General features: G+C 36.5%; 1 protein-coding gene across 4 annotated transcripts in view; it reads right to left on the reverse strand.

The window, feature by feature from the left end:
- The window catches only part of vdrb (vitamin D receptor b), a 53282-nt gene extending 37031 nt beyond the window's left edge, over positions 1-16251 (reverse strand). For 2 of the 4 annotated variants that reach the window (XR_015492813.1, XM_087255780.1), the window contains exon 1: positions 15758-16251. Coding sequence is in view for 1 of the 4 variants with exons in the window: in XM_087255779.1 (XP_087111905.1) it covers positions 13265-13289 (25 nt within the window). In the remaining 3 variants the exon portion in view is untranslated. Of the gene's footprint in view, positions 1-13264; positions 13306-14781; positions 14875-15757 lie in introns of those variants that run through there. The other 2 variants (XM_087255779.1, NM_001159985.1) reach the window with 2 other exon arrangements.
- Positions 16252-19822: the final 3571 nt, after the last annotated feature.

A 19822-nucleotide genomic window follows, 5' to 3' on the forward strand; every position in this document is an offset into this window, starting at 1 on the left:
AAACATTTCCATTCAATAAATGTGCAAATAAAATATGATGCTTATTGATATGAACTTATTGATGATTCCTACTTGTCTTTCTCGTGATAAATAGTTGGCAAAATCTGATATGTAGCGGGGGGGAAAAAACAAGAAAGAGTTCATCAGACGCTGGATTCGAGCCGAGTTCATGCTCGAACGTATCAATTCATGATCACATGCGTCTAACGAGTAGCGCCACTGAAACTGTTAAGAGTACTGCAACATTTTACAGATATAAACCACACTATTTCTTTTTTTTAATGCACTCAGTGCGATATTCAGACCCAACTGTGTTAACCGCATCAGCTAAACTCTCCCACTCTATTTTTTTCTTTTGTTGTTAATTCCAGAGAACAAACTTGCAAATAACACCGCTTTTCTCCGGTCTACCTCCGAAAGCAGTACCTCCAATTCACATTCTGTTCAAAGTTTCTCTTTTGCTTGCTTTTGACATTGCTTTTTCGTTGGGTTTTGCCATTAGCATAGTCATTAGCATATTCATACGGGGGAGGAGGCAGGGAGGGGTTATGTGCTCGTGCATGTTGCGCTCAGTTTCACGTTCATTCAGATGTACAAAAGAATATGCGTGAGATTCGGCGTACGCAGTGTTTCTATCCATTTACAGCTTTGTGCGTACGCAATGTTTTAGTAAGATTTCCACGCAAGTCTTCGTACATGAGGCCCCAGGCGAGCAGATTACATTGTAACCTCGTTACCTAACAACAGCAGTTTGGCAGTTTGCACCAGATGAAACACAACAGAAATTTAAATACAGCTATTAAAATGCACAGAATAGTGCACTAACTGCACTCAACAAAATGCTAAGGTTGATAATTTATAAAAAATACTATACCTCTAAAAATATTAAATGCTCATGCTGAATCACTGATATGTGTTAGTTTACACTGCGTCACAGTTCTGAAGTTCAATTTCAAACAGTTTATTTTATTTTCAAGATCTGAGGTGAACTATCTGCTGCTGTTTTCAGCATATGGCAATAAATGTCATGTAAAATGGCAATCAAACTAACATTATTAGCATTTAACACTAAATAAAGCACATGAGGTGTACCTTAGATAATTATTGTCACTTTTCCGTCATTTAGCTGCAAGAAATAAAGGCAGTTTCTAAAATATAAATTTCAGGTGTTAATAAAAGCAAAAACTCCTTTTAATATGGAAAATACTCCTTCTATGGCGTGCCGTTGCTATAATTTAGAACATGGCTTAAATCAGCCTTAAATCAACCATTAGTCAGGCTCACTTTTGTTGGGGTCTTTAATCTGGCAACCTGAGCTTGTGTGCGTTTTGAACCAGGCGTGCATTACCTAGTTCAACCACAGGGTGTCAAACTTACTGCACTTTTAAGGTAAGTGGTTGCAAAAAATTGATATGGACTGGAATTAAACAAACAAATTAGGTTAAACATAATTAATTTAATTTGTTTAAATGTACCCCACATAGACTGTTTGCAAACCCTATATAAACTGGCTAATAACACCTCTTTCTTCATTCCTTCTTCTGTTGAACAGGAAAGAACATATTTCATATATAAAATGCTGGTTGCTGGCACCCATTTGTTACCTACTATGGAAATCGATGGGCACCAGCAACCATTATATTCTTCAACATATACTGTATTGTTATGTGTTTAACATAAAAAAAGAAACTCAAAACCGTTTAAAACCCCATGAGAAAAAAAAATGAAGTATTTTTGGATGATCCATTCATTTATCCCATATATAAGACAGCAGTTTCTAATGCAAGCACATGTTAAGCTCGCATACAAAAACCTAGAGCAAAGTCGTTGAGGAGAACCACAGATTAGCATATTCCATACCATGCTGCCAGTGGTGGTTATTGTGTAACATACATTGCTCATGCTAAAGTAACTGAATAACATGTAGCTATGGTGATACTTCTCCAACCATCATGTAACTATGGTTCCTTCGCAATAAATACTAACTACACAACACTGCTCGACTTTGCAACCGTTGTGACATTTAGGCACATGCAGGTCATAAATGCAAGTAAACAGAGGTAAGCGAGAATATGCCTGTATGCCGGACGGGACAGAGATGCTGTCAGGGTTTCATAAACCTTCATTAGCTACGACAACAGACAGAAACAGACTCACGCAGCAGGAATGCCAGGCCTGGCATAGAGACCATGTGGAAAACACAGGAACACATGCAACAGCACATACTAAAGCTCGCTAGAAATGTTCTCGCGCTTTGGAGAGGCCCTGCAAAACTGGCTTTGACGGCTATAATGCAAGAACGATCAGCAGCCCCATAAAAAACCATAAAAACAGACAGAGACTTTGAGACAAACTGTCCTACACACTTCCTCCACACAAACACACACACACAAGCCAAGGGAATGTGTGCGTGTGTGTAATGCGCAGAGCCAGTTGGGTCAGTTCGGGTCCAGAACACACAGAAACTGCTGTTGTCCTCAAACGATCCTGACTGGAAACACACCGCCAGATTATAACACTGCCACACACTCACAACACACAAAATTCCACAAGTACACCACACAAATACAAACTCAGAGTCGTGCCAAGCAACACTCAATAAGGAGATGGTAAAGTCATTTTTCGGACGGATCCTTTCTCTAATGTCCAGTTTCCAGCACGGTGTGGAAGATATGTAAATGTGTAAGTAATTGTTTATTGAAGACGCTTTACCACATGGCAGCATTTGCATTAACGCTAATGCTAAACAAACTAAGGCTTTATGCATTTAAATCAAGCTGGTCTAGATTTGACCAACTTCAGGGAAAACCCAAATTCAATCCGTGCACGTAAACATCAAATTTCTTTAACCAAAATATTTTAACATAAACTGTTTAAAGGGATATGTCAGCAAAAAATGTAAATTCGGTAATTTCCACCAGAATAAAGAAAAAAGACCTACAAGACAGCATAAGGGAGAGTGAAAAAGTCCCTCGGTTAGGGACCTATATCAGGCTATATGCAGAAAACCTAAAGGTAATTTTAATACCTTTTTTAAAATCCTTCTCAGAATATTTAAGACCTCATCACCACTTCAAGTTCTAATCACTATCAAACCTTAAACTTAATATACAGTTGTTTATAAACAGTTAAATAAATCAATGGAGCACAACCATGCAACAGAACTCTGATAAGCTCAGAAGAAACAAACCTTGCTCCAATCAGTACGCAAACTTACATTTTCCCATTTTGCCATTTTGTTTTGATATATCGGCTTGTTAAGTGTGATGTTACGCGAAGCGTCTTCCGAGTCCAATAGCTCTATCAAACTCTATGGGGAGACTACAAATGGTAATAATAAACGTTTACAAAGCGATGTAATACTTTCGAAAATCATGATCAAAACATAAAAAGTGTCTGTAAACAAATACTTACTCAATTCAAATGAGTAGCAGCTTGTACCCTGAAACAGTATTTCATACATCACGATTTAACAAGCGGAGGGTTTTGCTACATGTGGGCAGCGTCAAATCACCTTCCCATGTTTGTCGCAAATTATGTGACATCGTCTGAACGGAAAAGCTTGGCTGGACACACCTGGCCTGAACCAATCCCGTGGGTCAAAAAAAATTAATATTTTTATATCTTTTTTTTTTTTTTGGAGTCAAACACTTTGGACAAAGCTTAAACAATATTTAAGACCTTGTAAAACGCGATTAAAACTTTTTAATAAATTTTAAGGGCCTTAATTTTCTCATTATGAATTTGTAACTTTTAATATGTAACTTTTAATATTTTTAAGACCCACGGACAGCCTGTATGAAGATGTAAGCTTAAAATCTTTTATATTGATCAAATTCTATCCCCATCACAGTAAAAAAACAAACAAACTAAAAACTAAAAACAGTTGAAAATAGGGCTGTGCAATTTGGGGGAAATATTGAATTGCACACAAATAATGAATCCAATTCCTAGATTCAAACGATTCAAAAATACACAAACCCAATTAATTTGGTCAAAATATTTCTGATATTTACTTGTGAATTCTTGAATCGGTTGTTGTGTTTATGGATTGTGTTTAGAATTTACAAATGGGCTATATGCACACAGACATATTTTCAGCAAGGCAGCCCAAGGGCTTCCGGTCTTTCCATTACAAAATTGTCGCATTAAAGGTTTGATTTCTTCAAAAATCAGCAATCTTCACTGCCTGTTATATATACAATATTAAGTGGGTCTCAGATTGGACAAGAAGCTCTGCATTAAATTCCATTCCACCCGCCATGTCTTTAAAATATGACTGCTTATTTTCACTCCAGTATTTTCAATGGAATTTCTGCAATAGCCTGTTGCTACTGACGGCCAGGGCCGGCACGTCTATAGAGGCGACCTAGGCGGCCGCCTGTGGCAGCAGAATAGAGAGGGTGGCGTCCGCGACATCTCCCTCACCACTCACGTCATCAATTATGTCCGCCACACCTCCCTCACCACCCGGTCTTCACTTTGATAACCGGTCACTTTCGGGTTGAGGGCGGCGTGATTGTCCTTTGCCTAGAGTGGCAGTTTAGCTTTCTCCAGCCCTGCTGACGGCACTAGCGGTTATATGGTCTTTCATTACATTTTACGCTTTAACAACTAAATGAATGCTTAAGTCTATTTAACTGAATGTATTTTAATTACATTACAACATCGATGCTGTAAAAACAACCTTGTGAAATTAAAAATAATCACATTAAACTTTCACTGGAAGTTTATCATTGGCTATAAAACTCTAGCCATGCAAGGAGCCCATTGGATTTTGTAAATGTGAATTGTACTGTGCATGTATACATTTTATTTTGTATTACTATTGTATTATTGTATTAACTATTATTTTCAAGATTGATCTGGCTCCATAATACTTGTGCTACATGACAATATAAAAGCTTTTTTTAGTCCTTGTGTATGAAATTTAAGAATTGGGACTCTGTTGAAGTCTGTTCTGAAATAAAGGAATCACAGAGTTGACGTCATTCACTATAGTTTTTAATGACGCGAGACTCACGCTGACAGGTGAAACTTCGAACTAGCTACTTACAATGCAGACATGAGGGCACAGATCCGATTCATTTCCGATACATTTCCACATGTAAAGATCTGAATTTGATTCGAGTAAATCGAAATCAAATGTGATTTTTTCCTGCTTACACTTACATGGGCCATATCCCCAAGTGTGTTTCAAGTCTCAAAGAAACCAAAACTAACTATATGTTTTGTTAGCTCACATTGCTAGTTTTGAGGTGAACATTTCACCTGTGCATGTCATTAAGAATAAATAATAGTACGCCCTTCTAACCTTTAGTTCAAATCTGAAAATGCACTTCCTGTTTGTTTACAGTTAAAACTGTCAGATTACGCATTTCTCAGGAATTGGACGTGGCTAACATATTTAATTACGCAATTCAAACTGTCAGTTTTGACAACAAAATGCACTGTTGGGGAGGAGGAGGTTGTAAAGTTTTAAGGTTGTAAAAACTGTATCCAAACCCCTTTCCCGATCTTTCTGAAAAGTCTACTTTACAACATCCAATCAGCTTGCAGAAAAAAAACCCCAGCCACGCCCACTGTTTTCTCATATAAAATTTTGTTACTCAAGGAACTGTCACAATATACAAAAAATACTGACGGCAGCTTCCGCAGTATTAAGCATTACTTATCAGGATAGGGCTGTAAAATTATGACAAATCAAATGTACAATTTTAGACAGTACAGACATACCACAAAAGTGTGAAAACAGACAAAGTGAGAAAACAATAAAGAAAAATGGAGAAGTGCAAAATAACATTAATTAACATAGTAAGTATGAGAATTCTGAAACTACCAGCATGACCATAGCGACCATTCATAGAAGACTGGACTGAATTTCATTTTCAGTTACATTATATTTTCATTCAAACAATTGGACATTTGAGAATTTAATTCTGAATGTCTGTTGACAAATATTATGAACTGATTACCCTAAAAAAATAGGGTAAAGAAATATTTTTAGTAATTAGACATGGGACAATATAACCGGTTTCAAGGGTTACCCCGGTTTAAAAGTCAAGGTTTTAAAACGGCAAAAATATTGTTATACTGTTCATAAGGTGTGTAAGCTTTTTTTTTTCCTATTTAATTTAGTTCTGTTAGGGCAACAGTATCTCCAGCAAAAGGACCCTCCAAATCAAAAGCTACTGGTCAGCCCACGATTTAGCAAACATCTCGCTTATACACAGAAAACAAAAAAAAACAAAAACAAGTTGCTTCTTCACCAAACAGTGCCAAATAGTGCAGTTGCTTAATTTATATCCAAAGAAAAAAAAAAGATATCCAAAGATGCCTTCTCAAATTGTAAATAAATCTGTGTTTTTGATACTAATGAAGATCAGAAATCAATGATTTATTTTAAATATTTGGCATGACAAGTTTAAAATAAAAAATATCTATTTTACATGTTTCTTAAAATAAAACACATTGTGTTCAAAGGGGAAAAAAGATTGTTGTTTTTCACCCAGACAATTAAAAACGACCTATTTTAGAGAAGTAAACCCAATACTATAAAATTGTGATAATTTTATCCAAGGTTATCATACTGTCAGAATCTTACACCGGGCCATGCCAATTAGAAATATAGTCTATATATGTGCATGAGTTACCTGGAAGTGCATACCTCACTTTGTCCGTCAAGTGAAACAGCAAAGTTTTTTCATCAATGCTTTTATATCGATGGATTTGCTCTTCAGTGTTTGGCTTTTCAGCAGTGAAATTTAAACCACACTGAACTGAATTAAACTTAACTTTAACTCTGAAAAATCGACTGACAGTTTCAATTTACTAGAACTTCTATGTTAAGCTGCTTTGACACAATCTACATTGTAAATGTGCTTTAGAAATAAAGATGAATTGAATAGACTTTTTTTCACCACAGTGAAAATGTTTGTTTTATTTTGAAGGACGAGTCTGAAGTAAACTTATGTTTTTGCTATCAGAAAGTTATGTTTTTGTTTAGCAGAAAGTTGCTAGGCAACAGAGGCGCACATATTCAAAGGCATGAGGAAAAGTATTAGACACTGAAATGCATGAGGTCACTTTGACCGTTATGGCCATTTAAAGTAAAAATCCTCAGAACTCATTTGTGTTTTGTAATTAAAATAACAATGTTAGAAAGAATTATACACACATTTAGGAAAAGTCAGGGTATATATACAGTTATAAGAATTTTATTTGAATTAAGTTATTTAATTACAAAATTGTTTTTGAAGTTCTAGTTTTAAGCCCTAACAGTTTCTGTGTCTGATTACACAATAATGCCATTATACTACATACTTAAACTTATAACAAAACATAAACGGTCAATTGTTAAATTTGGAAAATATTTATCGAGACTGAATTTTTTTCCATATTGGCCAGCCCTACATTATGTCCGTATATTTGTCTAGTATGCAGTTTGTAGTACTCTATGTGAAACATATTTCCTCCCAAAGGGATTTATATATTTCTCCAAATTCTTTTACGCTCGTTTGCCATCATGTTAATAGTTAATTTAATTTATCAATTTAAAAAAAAAATAATAATAATAGTTATACTGAATCTTTATTTTGAAATAAATAGAAACACCGCCAGAGTTTCTCTGTACAACTAGGGCTGCACGATATTGGTAAAATGTGACATTGCAATATTTTTTGTTTTCTTCAATATACTGCATTTAAAATTTCCCCAAATGATTGAATAGCATTAATTATGTGGAAAGAATTTATGGTCATTTTATTTTAAGGTTCAATTTTTAATATTAGCAAACAAGTAACTATGACTTTTGCGTAAATAAACTCCTAATTAGCTATTTTAGGTATTGAATAGGATTAGAGATATCTAATAAGAACATGCAGAATATGTAGTATATAAGTACTAATAAGCGTTAACTCAATAACATGCATGCTAAGAAAGCAACAGGTTAATAGTGAAAATTGGCCCCTAAAGTGTAACTAAATATAATAATTTCAATGACAGTGAATCATTTTAGGGGATTGAATCATGCATAAAATGTAATAAACAAAATGTAATGATAAACACAATAAAGCAAAGATAAAAGTAGGGCTGGACGAGAGGCAAAAATGCAATCTCGATTAACTGTTTTCCATATTGAACAATAAAGATATATATTTCAATATCAGATGTTAATGTTTCCAGTTTCCACATTTAAAAGAGTACGCCAGCAATGACTGAAGCCACACAAATAAGAGGATCCATTAAAAAGCATAACCCATTTTCGGTGGCGGCTGGAAAATTCGGTGCATCTTTTATATCAACACACTTCTAGATTCTCATTGTTGTACATTTCTGCTGTGTGATTGGCTCATAGATCAATATAAAAGTACAAAAAGATTATCATTGTTATTGACATAAATTTTAATCGCGATTCGATGTATTGTTATCAGCCCAGCCCTAAAAAAAAAGTTAAATAAACAGTGGATGTTTTATGGTTTTGTATAAGTAAATATATAGAATTCCCACTGCAAAGTTTGTATGGTGTAAATAATTCAATACAATTGGTCAATTTTTTGCGCCTCAATACAATAAAATCTCACTCAGGCCTTAAAAACATGCAAATGATAAAACTTCACTCCATCGTGGTTAAACTCTGCATCAACACTGAAGAATCCTAACTCAATATTGCAGATCTATTCGATGTGACTACTGCAGATGCACACATTAGGAATGCAACAATTAACCGATTTACACTATAATTCGTCAACAAACGGAACAAAACTGCTCCAACTGTGCGCTAGTTAGAAGTTCAGAGCTTGTACACAATACACACACACACACACACTGGATTAAAGGCTGATTTTAACTATGGCTATTACTAAAACAGCTACTACTAAAAAAGGGCTGTTCCCATATCCAATCTTTTGATCGTGCAAGTTCATTATGTGTGCGGCTTGTGCGTGCATATTGGTCAAAACTGTTATAAATAAATAAATAAAACTTTTAAATAAGAGTTTTCATGTGATTTACTAAACTAGTCGTGTGTTTAAATCAATGAATGCATAATCGTGATATCCGTGAAACCGTGATTATTCCTCCGACTATAATCGTATTAAGCTTGAGCGGTATCTAAATTTTGATACCATCAAACCTCCTCCCTATTTACCTCGGTATACGGTAAAAAAAAAAAGTGACGTAAGGCTCAGACAGCGTCACTAAATTGTTGGCTTGTGTCTAAACCATTCAGAAACTAAATACCATATTTGTGACCTTGGGCTCTATTTTGACGATGCATGCTCATGCTCAAAGTGCACAGCGCAGGGCGCAAACGCATTAAGGACGTGTCAGAATCCACTTTTGCTAATATAAGGAGGGAAAAATCTCCTTTGCGCCGTGGCGCATGGTCTAAAAGTGTTGAGCTTATTTTTTCAGTCAATAATAATAAAACCAATCAGATAATAAACCTTATCTCCCATTCCCTTTAAGAGCCAGTTGCGTCGCGCCATGGTGCATTTGCTATTTACATGACGGACTTTGTAAGTGGAAAAACTGAATGTTTCACTAGCAAGAAAACAGTTAAACAGAGCATCTACATCGCGAAAATGAAAGATAAGGCCTCCTCATTATCTACTTTCACTTTAGCTCTGTATGCACAGACATCAATTAGCCTATTATTAATTAATTTTGTTTGTTAAGCGCAAAGATTTGTTTCAAAACTGCTTCTAATTTCAGTTCTAATTTCCAGCAAACTAATAAATTAACAATAATAATAAAGTGTGGTCAAAAAACTGAGTTATATCCAAATACACATGCTGTACTCCATATGGTCTAAAACCTGACAAATTTAAGCTTGTTTTAAATAAAACAAATATAAATATGGATAAAATAAATAATACTGCTAATAATAATAAAAATTAAACAAAAGCAAATTGTCATGAATAAACGGAAAAAGCAGAAAATAGCAACGCGCCAGCAATGCGCTTTAACACGCCTCCCTTTTTAGACCAGGACAACTATGGGCGCACATGAGCGCAAATGCATTTGCTATTTAAACAGCGTGTCGCAAAACATCAAAACAACTCTTGCGCCAAGCTGAAACTAGCAAACAACAGTTACGTTGCGCATTGCGCCACATTGCATCGGGTGTATAATAGGGCCCCTTGGGTTCGAGGTATTTCCATCTTTCGCAGTCACCTTTGTGTTGCACAATTTGCAAATTGCCTCATTTGTATTCACCGCCAAATTGCCTCATCTGTGTTTTTCGCCGAATTGCTTCATCCGTATTTACCGCCTCTTCCTTATCGTTCAGTCGAAACCAGAAATACTGCCAAACTGCAGAAGTTGTGTTCTTTTTCGAGATCAAGTTCGCAACTCGCCATCTTTTCCCACCTCTCTCTTTCTCCTCTAAGTTGTATCGTGATGACAACCACGCATACACATTTTAGGCATTAAATAAATTGTTTTTAATATTTAATCTTTGTCTCCTATATAAGTGCATTGTTTTTTATGACGGTTTTTTTATATCGAAACTGATACCGTTGCTATTTTCAGATCCCGCAGTATACCATTTACCATATTACCACCCAAACCTGAACCGTACAACTAAAATCTGTAACCGTTGCATCCCTCTAGCACACATAACAATATCGATGCTGAAACTATATATTGTGCAGCCCAAACAAAAACAAAAGCTTTTCTCTAATACAACTGTAAAGTACAGAAGAAATGACTCACAGAGCATCTCTAGAAAAGAAGTTCACGGGTCCACATCCTCATATAACAAGACAGCAGACAACACCATGAGCATCACACATGAATATCATTGACAGTCACTAGTTCATAGGCGTATAGTGCCACTTCTGATTTAGCATCCAAAATTTGCCCGTTTACATCACATTTATGCGTTGGTCAGCTAATTCCAATTCTATGAATCTGCATCTTCCTGATATCATGAGGCCTTAAATTAGGCTGACTGTACATTACTATCCCTTACACAGCCACCGATCACACAGAAAACAACGTAAAAGAAATCAGTAAAATCCTACATTTTCTCTGTTATTTCAGTCTATTTGATTCTAAGCCTGTGTCGGTTTAGCGAAGCCATATATAGCAATGTCAAGCCCTGAGCAAATAGTACCAATCCACAGAAGCTGAGGATATGCTGCGCAAAGACATACATTAATCATTCATCACTCCATCATGCTGAAAAACCTCCTCACACTGAACATCAATTATTCCTGACCTGTTAAATTCATCATAAGCAAACAAATTTGACTTAAAAAAGATGCAAAGACAAAGAGAGCCCTGTAAAACATTAGCTGCCGCAGCACACAAACAAACATTAGGCCAACAGTCTTCAAGTTACATTACAAAATGGCCCGAGTTCAAAATTAGGCTGTTTACTAATGAGAAATCTTTCTCAGCTGTGAATAGTCTCTTTACATATTCGTCTTTGGTTACCCTTGCCGTAACGCGACCACTCGTTCGGTCCATGCAAAACACGGGGCAAGAACACACATGACCAGAAAAAAAAGTGTAAGTGACTCCTCCTTCCTCTTTCCTCCCTTTTTTCCCTCCTTCCGTACAGGGGGTCTTTCTACCCTGTGTCCAATCCCAGTGGTCTGCATGCACACACACGCATACACACACACAGAGAGCCAACTTCCCCTTCAATGGGCCTCTCTACAGGGCTACAGTCAAGGCCTCACAGCTTCTGCCTAGAGTTACAGAAACTACACACAGGCGCACACATTCCAGCCTCTGAAATGAGCACCGCCACAATAACAACCTAAACATCACAATCCGGCTCCTTTAAACAAAAGGAACATATCATCAGAGCGACGTGTGCGAAGCAGGTCCTGCATGGCGCTGGCACTCAAACCAACACGACTATGAAGATAATACGCAGGTGCATGGGAATTCTGGAGCATACGGAAACATGTAAACATCCCGTATAGGGCAGTATAGATTGTGCTACTGCGGTACATTCTGGAGCGCAGTAGCAAATGCACACTTTTTTAGTCATTTAAATACAAAAACAAGAGAGAGAATTTCTTTTTCCTTTTTAAATGAGGTGTGTGCTCATAGATTCTGGCAGAATGATAACCTTGGATAAAATCATCAGTTTGACGATATTGTGATTAATGCTTTAAAATTTATTCTTTTTAAATGTCTGGGTAAAAGAAAACAAGAACTTTTTCCCACTTTGAATACAATGGTTGCGCCCAAAATTGCTTACTTTCATACTACATAGTACTCTATATAGTAAAAACAGTATGCAAGCCGAGGCGAGTAGCATGTCCGAATTCATAGAAATCCAAAATCAATATGCGAGAAGTACCCGGATGATCTGCTACTTCCAGCAAGATTCTGAAGTGCACTCCCGATAGACGCTACGCGATCTTATGATGCACCATGAGAAAATTCATGAATGGGAGTGAAGCGGGTGCTTCACGCGATCATGATATATTGGCTTCATTCATACTACTCACATTCCTACTGTATAGAACGCTCTTTTCTTTTGGTCGAGTAGTAAATTCAAATGCAGAACCCACAAGGGTTGTCGCGATACTATTCATTCAGGTTACGATACTATACCAGCTGAAGTATCAAGATGCCAAATAGTACTGCGATATTGTAATTCATAACTCAAATCTATTAAATAAAGGTCAGAAATACACATTTTAAAATGTTATAATAGGCACACTTGATTTTAATGCATAATTCCCTTATTGCTGGAAAAAAGTATTATTTGCAAGTCACTTCACCTGAAATGTGTTAGCTCTTTTTGATTATTTTGTAGATAACTGGCTAACAAAAAATACATTAAAATAAAGATACAAATTATAACAAACGAAATTTGTTACATAAAGAGCATTTTTCCTACAAAATTGGGCTATATGAGGTGGTCAAAAATCGATTCAATGTTTGCTGTTGCTATTTTGGGTTTTTCATTTATTTATTTATTTTTTGTTCAGTCTTATCAGGCAATAAACCAAAATAATTCAAAATTTTAATTTGTGAGTCCCTCTTTTGAAGAGATTGTTGAGCTTGTTCTAGCTACTAAATCATTTCAACAGAAACAGAAATGAACTGATTCAGATTCAAACTGAAGCGTCAGAAAACGTGCAATAGGCTACCATAAAAGGTGTGAATTCTACACATTTATGCAATAGAATTTATTTAGAGAAACATTTATAATATTTTGGAGCAGTAAACATGGCAGGCTTCATAATTCAAATGAATTTTTGTTCATTAGCTTCAAAAACACTGATTTCTTTACCATTTAAATTGGTATCTTTTGACATCTTCTCTGCTGTTGTCCTAAAAAAACAAAACAAAAAACAAAAAAAAAATCTTACACATACCTTATGAACGGTATAACAGAAAACTCTTGACTTTTCCAAACTGAGGAATACATTGATAACGGTTATCGTCCCATGCCTAGTGGATAGTGTGTGGTTTAAAGCAAGCTTTTTAAAATGATTTTATAAAAAGTCTCTCACAATTGACTGTATAAAATAACCGAAACACTGAAATTATGTGAAATTTTATTACAGTTCATTAAAATCACTGTTTTGTATTGTCATTTATTTCTGTACAGTCAAGGCGGAATTTTCTGCAGTCATTACTCAAGTCTTTTCTGTCATATGATCCTTCAGAAATCTTTTTTTTTTTTCCTTATCAATGATCAAAAGTTACACTGTATTTATTTAAGTATTGGAAAGAAGAATCTTTGATGAACTTGAAGAGCAGTATTGATTTTAAATAAATGAATACACAACATCTTACTAGGCATGAAACAATAAACATTTTCAAGGTATACCGCGATTTGGAAAAGTCAAGGTTTTAAAACCGCCAAAATTTTCTGCTATATCGTTCCTACAGTACATGTAAGATTTATTTATTTACGTTTCTTTTTAGCTTTTTTTGGGAAAGCAGTATCTCCAGCAGAAAATAGTTTTTTAAACCAATGAAGACAGCAGAAGTCAATGATTCATTTTAATTATTTAGCACGACATGTTTACTGCTCCAAAATGTTTAAAATGTTTTTAAAATAAAATGTTTTGTGTTCAAAGAGGAAAAAAGTTTTAGTTTTTTATCCAGACATTTAAAAATAATCTGTTTTAGAGCAGTAATCACAAAACAAATCACACCATCACAATCTTATTCAGCCCCATGCCTACATCTTACCATTTAACAGTAATGTAGATATGAAAGACATACAGTAGTGCTGAATAACAGGGAAATAGTATTTTGAAACCCTTCCAAGGTATCACGTCTAATCTTGTTACATGCTTGACTATCTCTTTCCATTTAAACTCAAATTAGACCATTGCAGCCCTGAATCTGCACAATGGAGAATCGTAGGAAAAGAGAAAACAACAACAGCCACTGCGTCACAGCCACACAAACACATTATCTGATACAATGCAGAGCAAATCTATTAGCCAATCCTACATGGGAAAAGGCTAACCATTACATTGATTTTAAAGGTTTACCACTTGACTCCATCCCAAACAAACTTAAGAAATAAGAATAAACATCTGCAGGAGTTTACTTTTGTTCATGCTAGTCGGACATGCCCTAACTAGTTGTCCATTTGGAGTGCTGAAAAGGTCCTAGGCCAGTTCAACAGACATGTTAAACAAACTCTGCACACTACAACAGATTCTCAACATACCAACAGCACAATGTGCTTTCATGTCAGAGTCACACGCTCTCTCTCTTTCTCTCCTATACGATCCATAAGGGCATTTTGTTAAACAACACTGCTGAGGTTAATATGACTGATATTACCTGAATATCGCCAGTGTTTGAATGCTTAAACATTTTTATATCAACATCAGGACTTATGAAACATACAGAGCACTATCAAATTAGTTTCTGCCCATAAAGCATTGTTATGATGACAGAAAAACAACAAGGGCAGATGTTTATATTGAAACAGTAACATTCATTTACAATGAAACATTACAACGATGAAACAGAAATATGCCAAAATATATGAATGAAAAATTAATTACATTGTGATTATTTTAATATATATTAGCAAATTATATATTAAGCTTTATGCAATGCTAAATTGTTTGCTAATATTTTACAAGAAAGTGACACCGCAAACTGCTATATAAAAGGTATCGCATCTGAAGCCGTAATACGTTTCCTTGTTGAGCAATTAATCATTCGTTTAGCAAATCTTTTACTTCACATAAAAGAAAAACAGTTAGCGAAGGAAAACTGATCTCCAAAAAAAGTAACTTTGAAGAGCTGCTAAACGCCACAGACGCGAAATTGTCGCTGTGTCTGGATGATGTCGCAGTTGAAAATTACCGCAACAGATGAGCTGATACGCAGCTTTACTATCACACTCATTAACATTACACGCTTTTATATCGCTTTGAATACAATTGACGCTTCATTAGCGCGGATTTGCTGCTTTAGGTCATTCTTCAGAACTAGCTGCACTCCGAGGCATGTGCAAAGTTTTCCATGTTGTATAACTCGCCAAGGTCGGTGTTTAAATCGCATTCAATCAGTGCACCAAACACACACACAACGAATACATTCTAGTGTTAATTTAGCTCACAAACTACACACATTAACTCTCTCTCTCGCTCCCTCTGGATCTCATGTGCCAGGATGAAAAAAGCAGTCACTTGAGTAGGTTACCTAACATTAGCAGACTAGCAGCTTTTGTTTTGAATTGCATTAGTGAGCGCACAAGGTTCACTTTGATAATAGTGTGTGTTAGAGTAAACTGCTCGCTTCGTACCTGCGTGCAACTTTTCCGATCAAGCGTGATGTGACTTTTGCTGCTTCTCTCCAATCCGTAACTTGTAAATCTTGTTTTTTTCTTTCTTTTTCTTCACGCCGAGAACTTGGCGCCAGCTCACATGCTAGCACGCCGAGAAAACACGCCCACCGCCTCGGCAGCGCAGCCCGCAGAGGGTCGCCTCGCTCCGCGTCCAGCCGCACCGCAGCCCCGTACTCGCGATCGAGCCTCTGGAGGAGCTAGTCGACGAGATGCTAACGAATTATGCTGGCTATCGCAGCTTTGTAATCCATCCCGCGCGGATTTTTTTTTCTCTCGCCGTGGGTTAACTAACGTAACGTACACACAAACAATGCACACGGTCGAATCTGAACGCGCTTCTTCCGCGGCCAGTGGGCGACTCGCAGTTTCCGGGCACAAAACAAACTTTGAACCCACGCTGGTTAGGACTGTAAAAATGTTGTACTTGACCCTAAATAGATGGGACTCCGTGTAATTACGCCCCGCCCCGACTCTACCCTGTACGGCGGATTTTCCTCCAATAACGGATCAAAGATTGTGCTGTGAGCGAGCGTCCGCTGTTTTGGTTGGTGTGACATCCTCTGCCACGCGCGCACTGTTTGGACAGGTCGGTTGTTCGTAAAGCGCGTGGGGACAACTCCCACATTCCTGAAGCAAAACACACTCACTCACTCACTCACTCACACACACTCGCGCACGCACGAGCTCCACTGCATTCACGGGCAGAGGCTGCGCGCGCACACACAAACACACTCGCACAATCACGCGCGCGAGGGGTGTGTCGTGACGTCAGAAGCAGCAGCGAGGTAAACAGTTTGTCCGCATGAGGTCGAGCATCATTCTTGAGTAGAAATGTGTCATGCGCTGAAATCTGCATTGCACTGCACTGAGGAAACAGTGGAGCGATTGAAAAGCATTCACTTAATGTGTTGTCGCAAACCTAACATTCCTTTTGCAGTGTGAAAAGGGCCTTGTTTATGCATTTTACTGTTCATTCTCAAATGGAAATTTGCTGTTAATTCATGCACATTTGGGTAATTCGAGATGTAGGTGACTTTTTCTTACATAGAAGATCAAAAAGTATATTTTAGCTGAAATGTGGTCCTTGTTGATTGATAAAATGCAAGTCAATGGGCTATATTCGCAGCTAGTGTTTTTCAGCCAATGAGGAACTTCCGGTGAAAGGTTTATGTGACTATTTTCAACTTCATATGGTTGTTTTTACAGCATCAATGCGGTAATCTAATTCAAATATAATATGTTAAATAGACTTAAGCATTCATTTGGCTGTTAAAGCGTAAAAAAAGACGAAAGACCGTTTAAACCAGTGGTCTCAAACTCAATTCCTGGAGGGCCACAGCCTGCAGCTCTGCATTGTTTACCTCCAACCACCTCCAACTCACACCTGCTTAAAAGTCTAGTCTTGAACACCTTGATTAGTTGAGTCATCTGTGTTTGATTAATGTTAGAGCAAAACTGCAGAGTATTTTTTCAAAGGAGTTTCTGCACTAGCCTGTTGCTAATGACGGTGTCTGTGTTTAAACGATCTTTTGTCCCTTTTTACGGTTTACAGCCAAATCAATCTTAAGTCTTACAATACAACATCAACGCTGTAAAAGGATCCTCATAAAAATAAAAATAGTCACATAAAGCTTTAACCAGAAGTTCATCATGGGCTGAAAAACATTAGCTGCGGATATAGCCCATTGCAAAGATTAATTGACTTTACAGATTCCCAGTGTTTAATATACAGGACATTATTTTATGACTGGAAGCTCATGCTTTAGACTGTTGAGGTTGTGAGTTAGTGTTGTTATTAATTAGGTAACAATGTTGTTATTAATTATGTAACAGTATTATTAATGCTGTAAATAATGTTCAGCTTTTTACACAGACCATTCCTTTAACATAAGACCTCATTTAATTATCAGGAGCAGCAGGTTTTCATCAAGCCTTGTCTGTATATATGCATTTTGACTCTCAAAGTGCTGGTAGCCATTGTCTTACATGTTATGAATCATCTAGAGCCACAGTTATGACAGAAATCTTCTTAAATGTTCCACTGAAAACAAACTCCACCAACACCTTGGATGGCCTGAAGGGGAGAAAATAAACAGCATTTTCTTCATTTTTGAGCGAACGATCCCTTTAAGAAGAGCATAAACACAACGCAAAACAATTTAAGCCTGAGCCAATAACCTACTTAACATAATAGCAGTCGGCCGCACTCACTACATTTACCGCAGTAAGTCATGGAAATGTCCGGCTGTCTTTTTTAAATATAATATTTGGGTTTGTGAAGAGATGAGTTCATGTTTTACTTGGGTGTGTCTGCTGCAGCAGTATAGCAGAGGCTTCTGTTTTAGGCCTTGACATGAGAACATGACGTGAGCGTGTCTGTAAGAGAAAAATAACATGCAGCTTTGATTGTCTTAGCTGAGCCACATGGGGGAATTCAGCCCTTTGGCACCCAGTGGGATAAGAAAGGTTATAAGCAAGCAGTGAATGTAGAGGTAAAGGAAGAGAAGCATGATGGGTTGTCGAAGAGAAAGGAGGATTCTAGAGGCATAAACGGAAGTAAAAGGGAGGTGTGGGGGTTGGTTAGGGGGTTTTCCGTTGTCCTCTCTCGGGAACATATGGGCTATTGTCTGTAAATATAGAGGGGAACGTGTAGGGTACTTAGCATGCTTTGTACATAGGAAATGTAAACAGCTACCCGTGATTATTGAATAGGTTTAATGCCATTACACTATTAACAAAATGGGATGTAAATCTATGGCTTGTGGTGTTTAATCTGGTTCTTATGACCTTCAGATGACTCTGTCATGATGTTTACGTAAAGGTCCCTCTCGTGACAGGCATCTGCAAGACTAAGATAATACTCACTTTTTTCCAAAACCTTTGTTCTCCTCTCGTGCATTTGCCATGCACAAAATGTTCTGACGGTTACAGTGATGTAACAGGTCATAACCTTTTGGAGAACACTGGAATGTGTGAGGCACATAGAATGTTACTCCATTGTAGGTCAAAGATCAAGGACAGCCAGCCAATCAGGATGCTGAACGGAAAATATATTAAAACATGCATTAAAATAATTGTAAAAAATCAGCAAACAAAATATTATCAGCAATACACTGTGTGAGTGAAAATAAAATTACCTCTATACTTTGGTGTTATAATAACTATATTATAGTATATGTTTATTATAGTATATATTTATTATAGATATATTTAATAAAGATAAGGAAGTTTTTTTTTGCTTCATACACAGCATTTAGCTTAATACCATGCAAAAATAGATAAAATTGTGTAGAATTTTACTGTTATTTGATCCTATTTATAAGCTAATATATACGGTAACTTTGTTTATAACACTGAAAATGGAAAACGAAGGGAAATCCCCTAATCTCTCTTGCTACATCTCGAATGAAAATGTTGAATGTAAAAAAAAAGGAAACTGAAAAAAAAGGTGTGGAGGCTAACGTTACAGTAATAACAAAAATATATATATATACATTTTAAAAACAAAACACCGTTTAACTCTTGCTAATACTTAATAATATATAATATCAATGCTAACCTTATTTGATTTTATTATGATCATTACACCTAAATAAACATTAGACACATTGAAGTAATCTTTAATACGGTTTTAACTATTTAAAAGACAGTCAATCTGAATTCATGGTATAAATTAATAGTAATAATACACGATACACTATATGGCTCTTTTCAGCTGTTATAGCTCAGTATGTTACTTTTTCAGCGATGAGCAAGTTGAACAGGTCGACAGAAGAAATATATGAAAATAGCCTACTTATTTTTTTCTGCAATACTGTATAGTAAATACGCAAAGCGCCTCAAAATATGCGGAAGATTTGGACCAAATTAAAGATATAATGTTATACTGACACAAAAGTTAACACGACTGATAAAGCTAATATTAGTCAGAAAACACAGATGATTTGAGTAAACATCGCTGCCGTGGCTAATAAGCTAGCCAGACAGCATATACACGACATAAAAGAAACATCATAAATTCAG

The sequence above is a fragment of the Danio rerio genome, chromosome 6 (assembly GCF_052040795.2).
Source record: "Danio rerio strain M-AB ecotype USA chromosome 6, GRCz13ab, whole genome shotgun sequence".
Classification (NCBI taxonomy): Eukaryota; Metazoa; Chordata; class Actinopteri; order Cypriniformes; family Danionidae; genus Danio; species Danio rerio.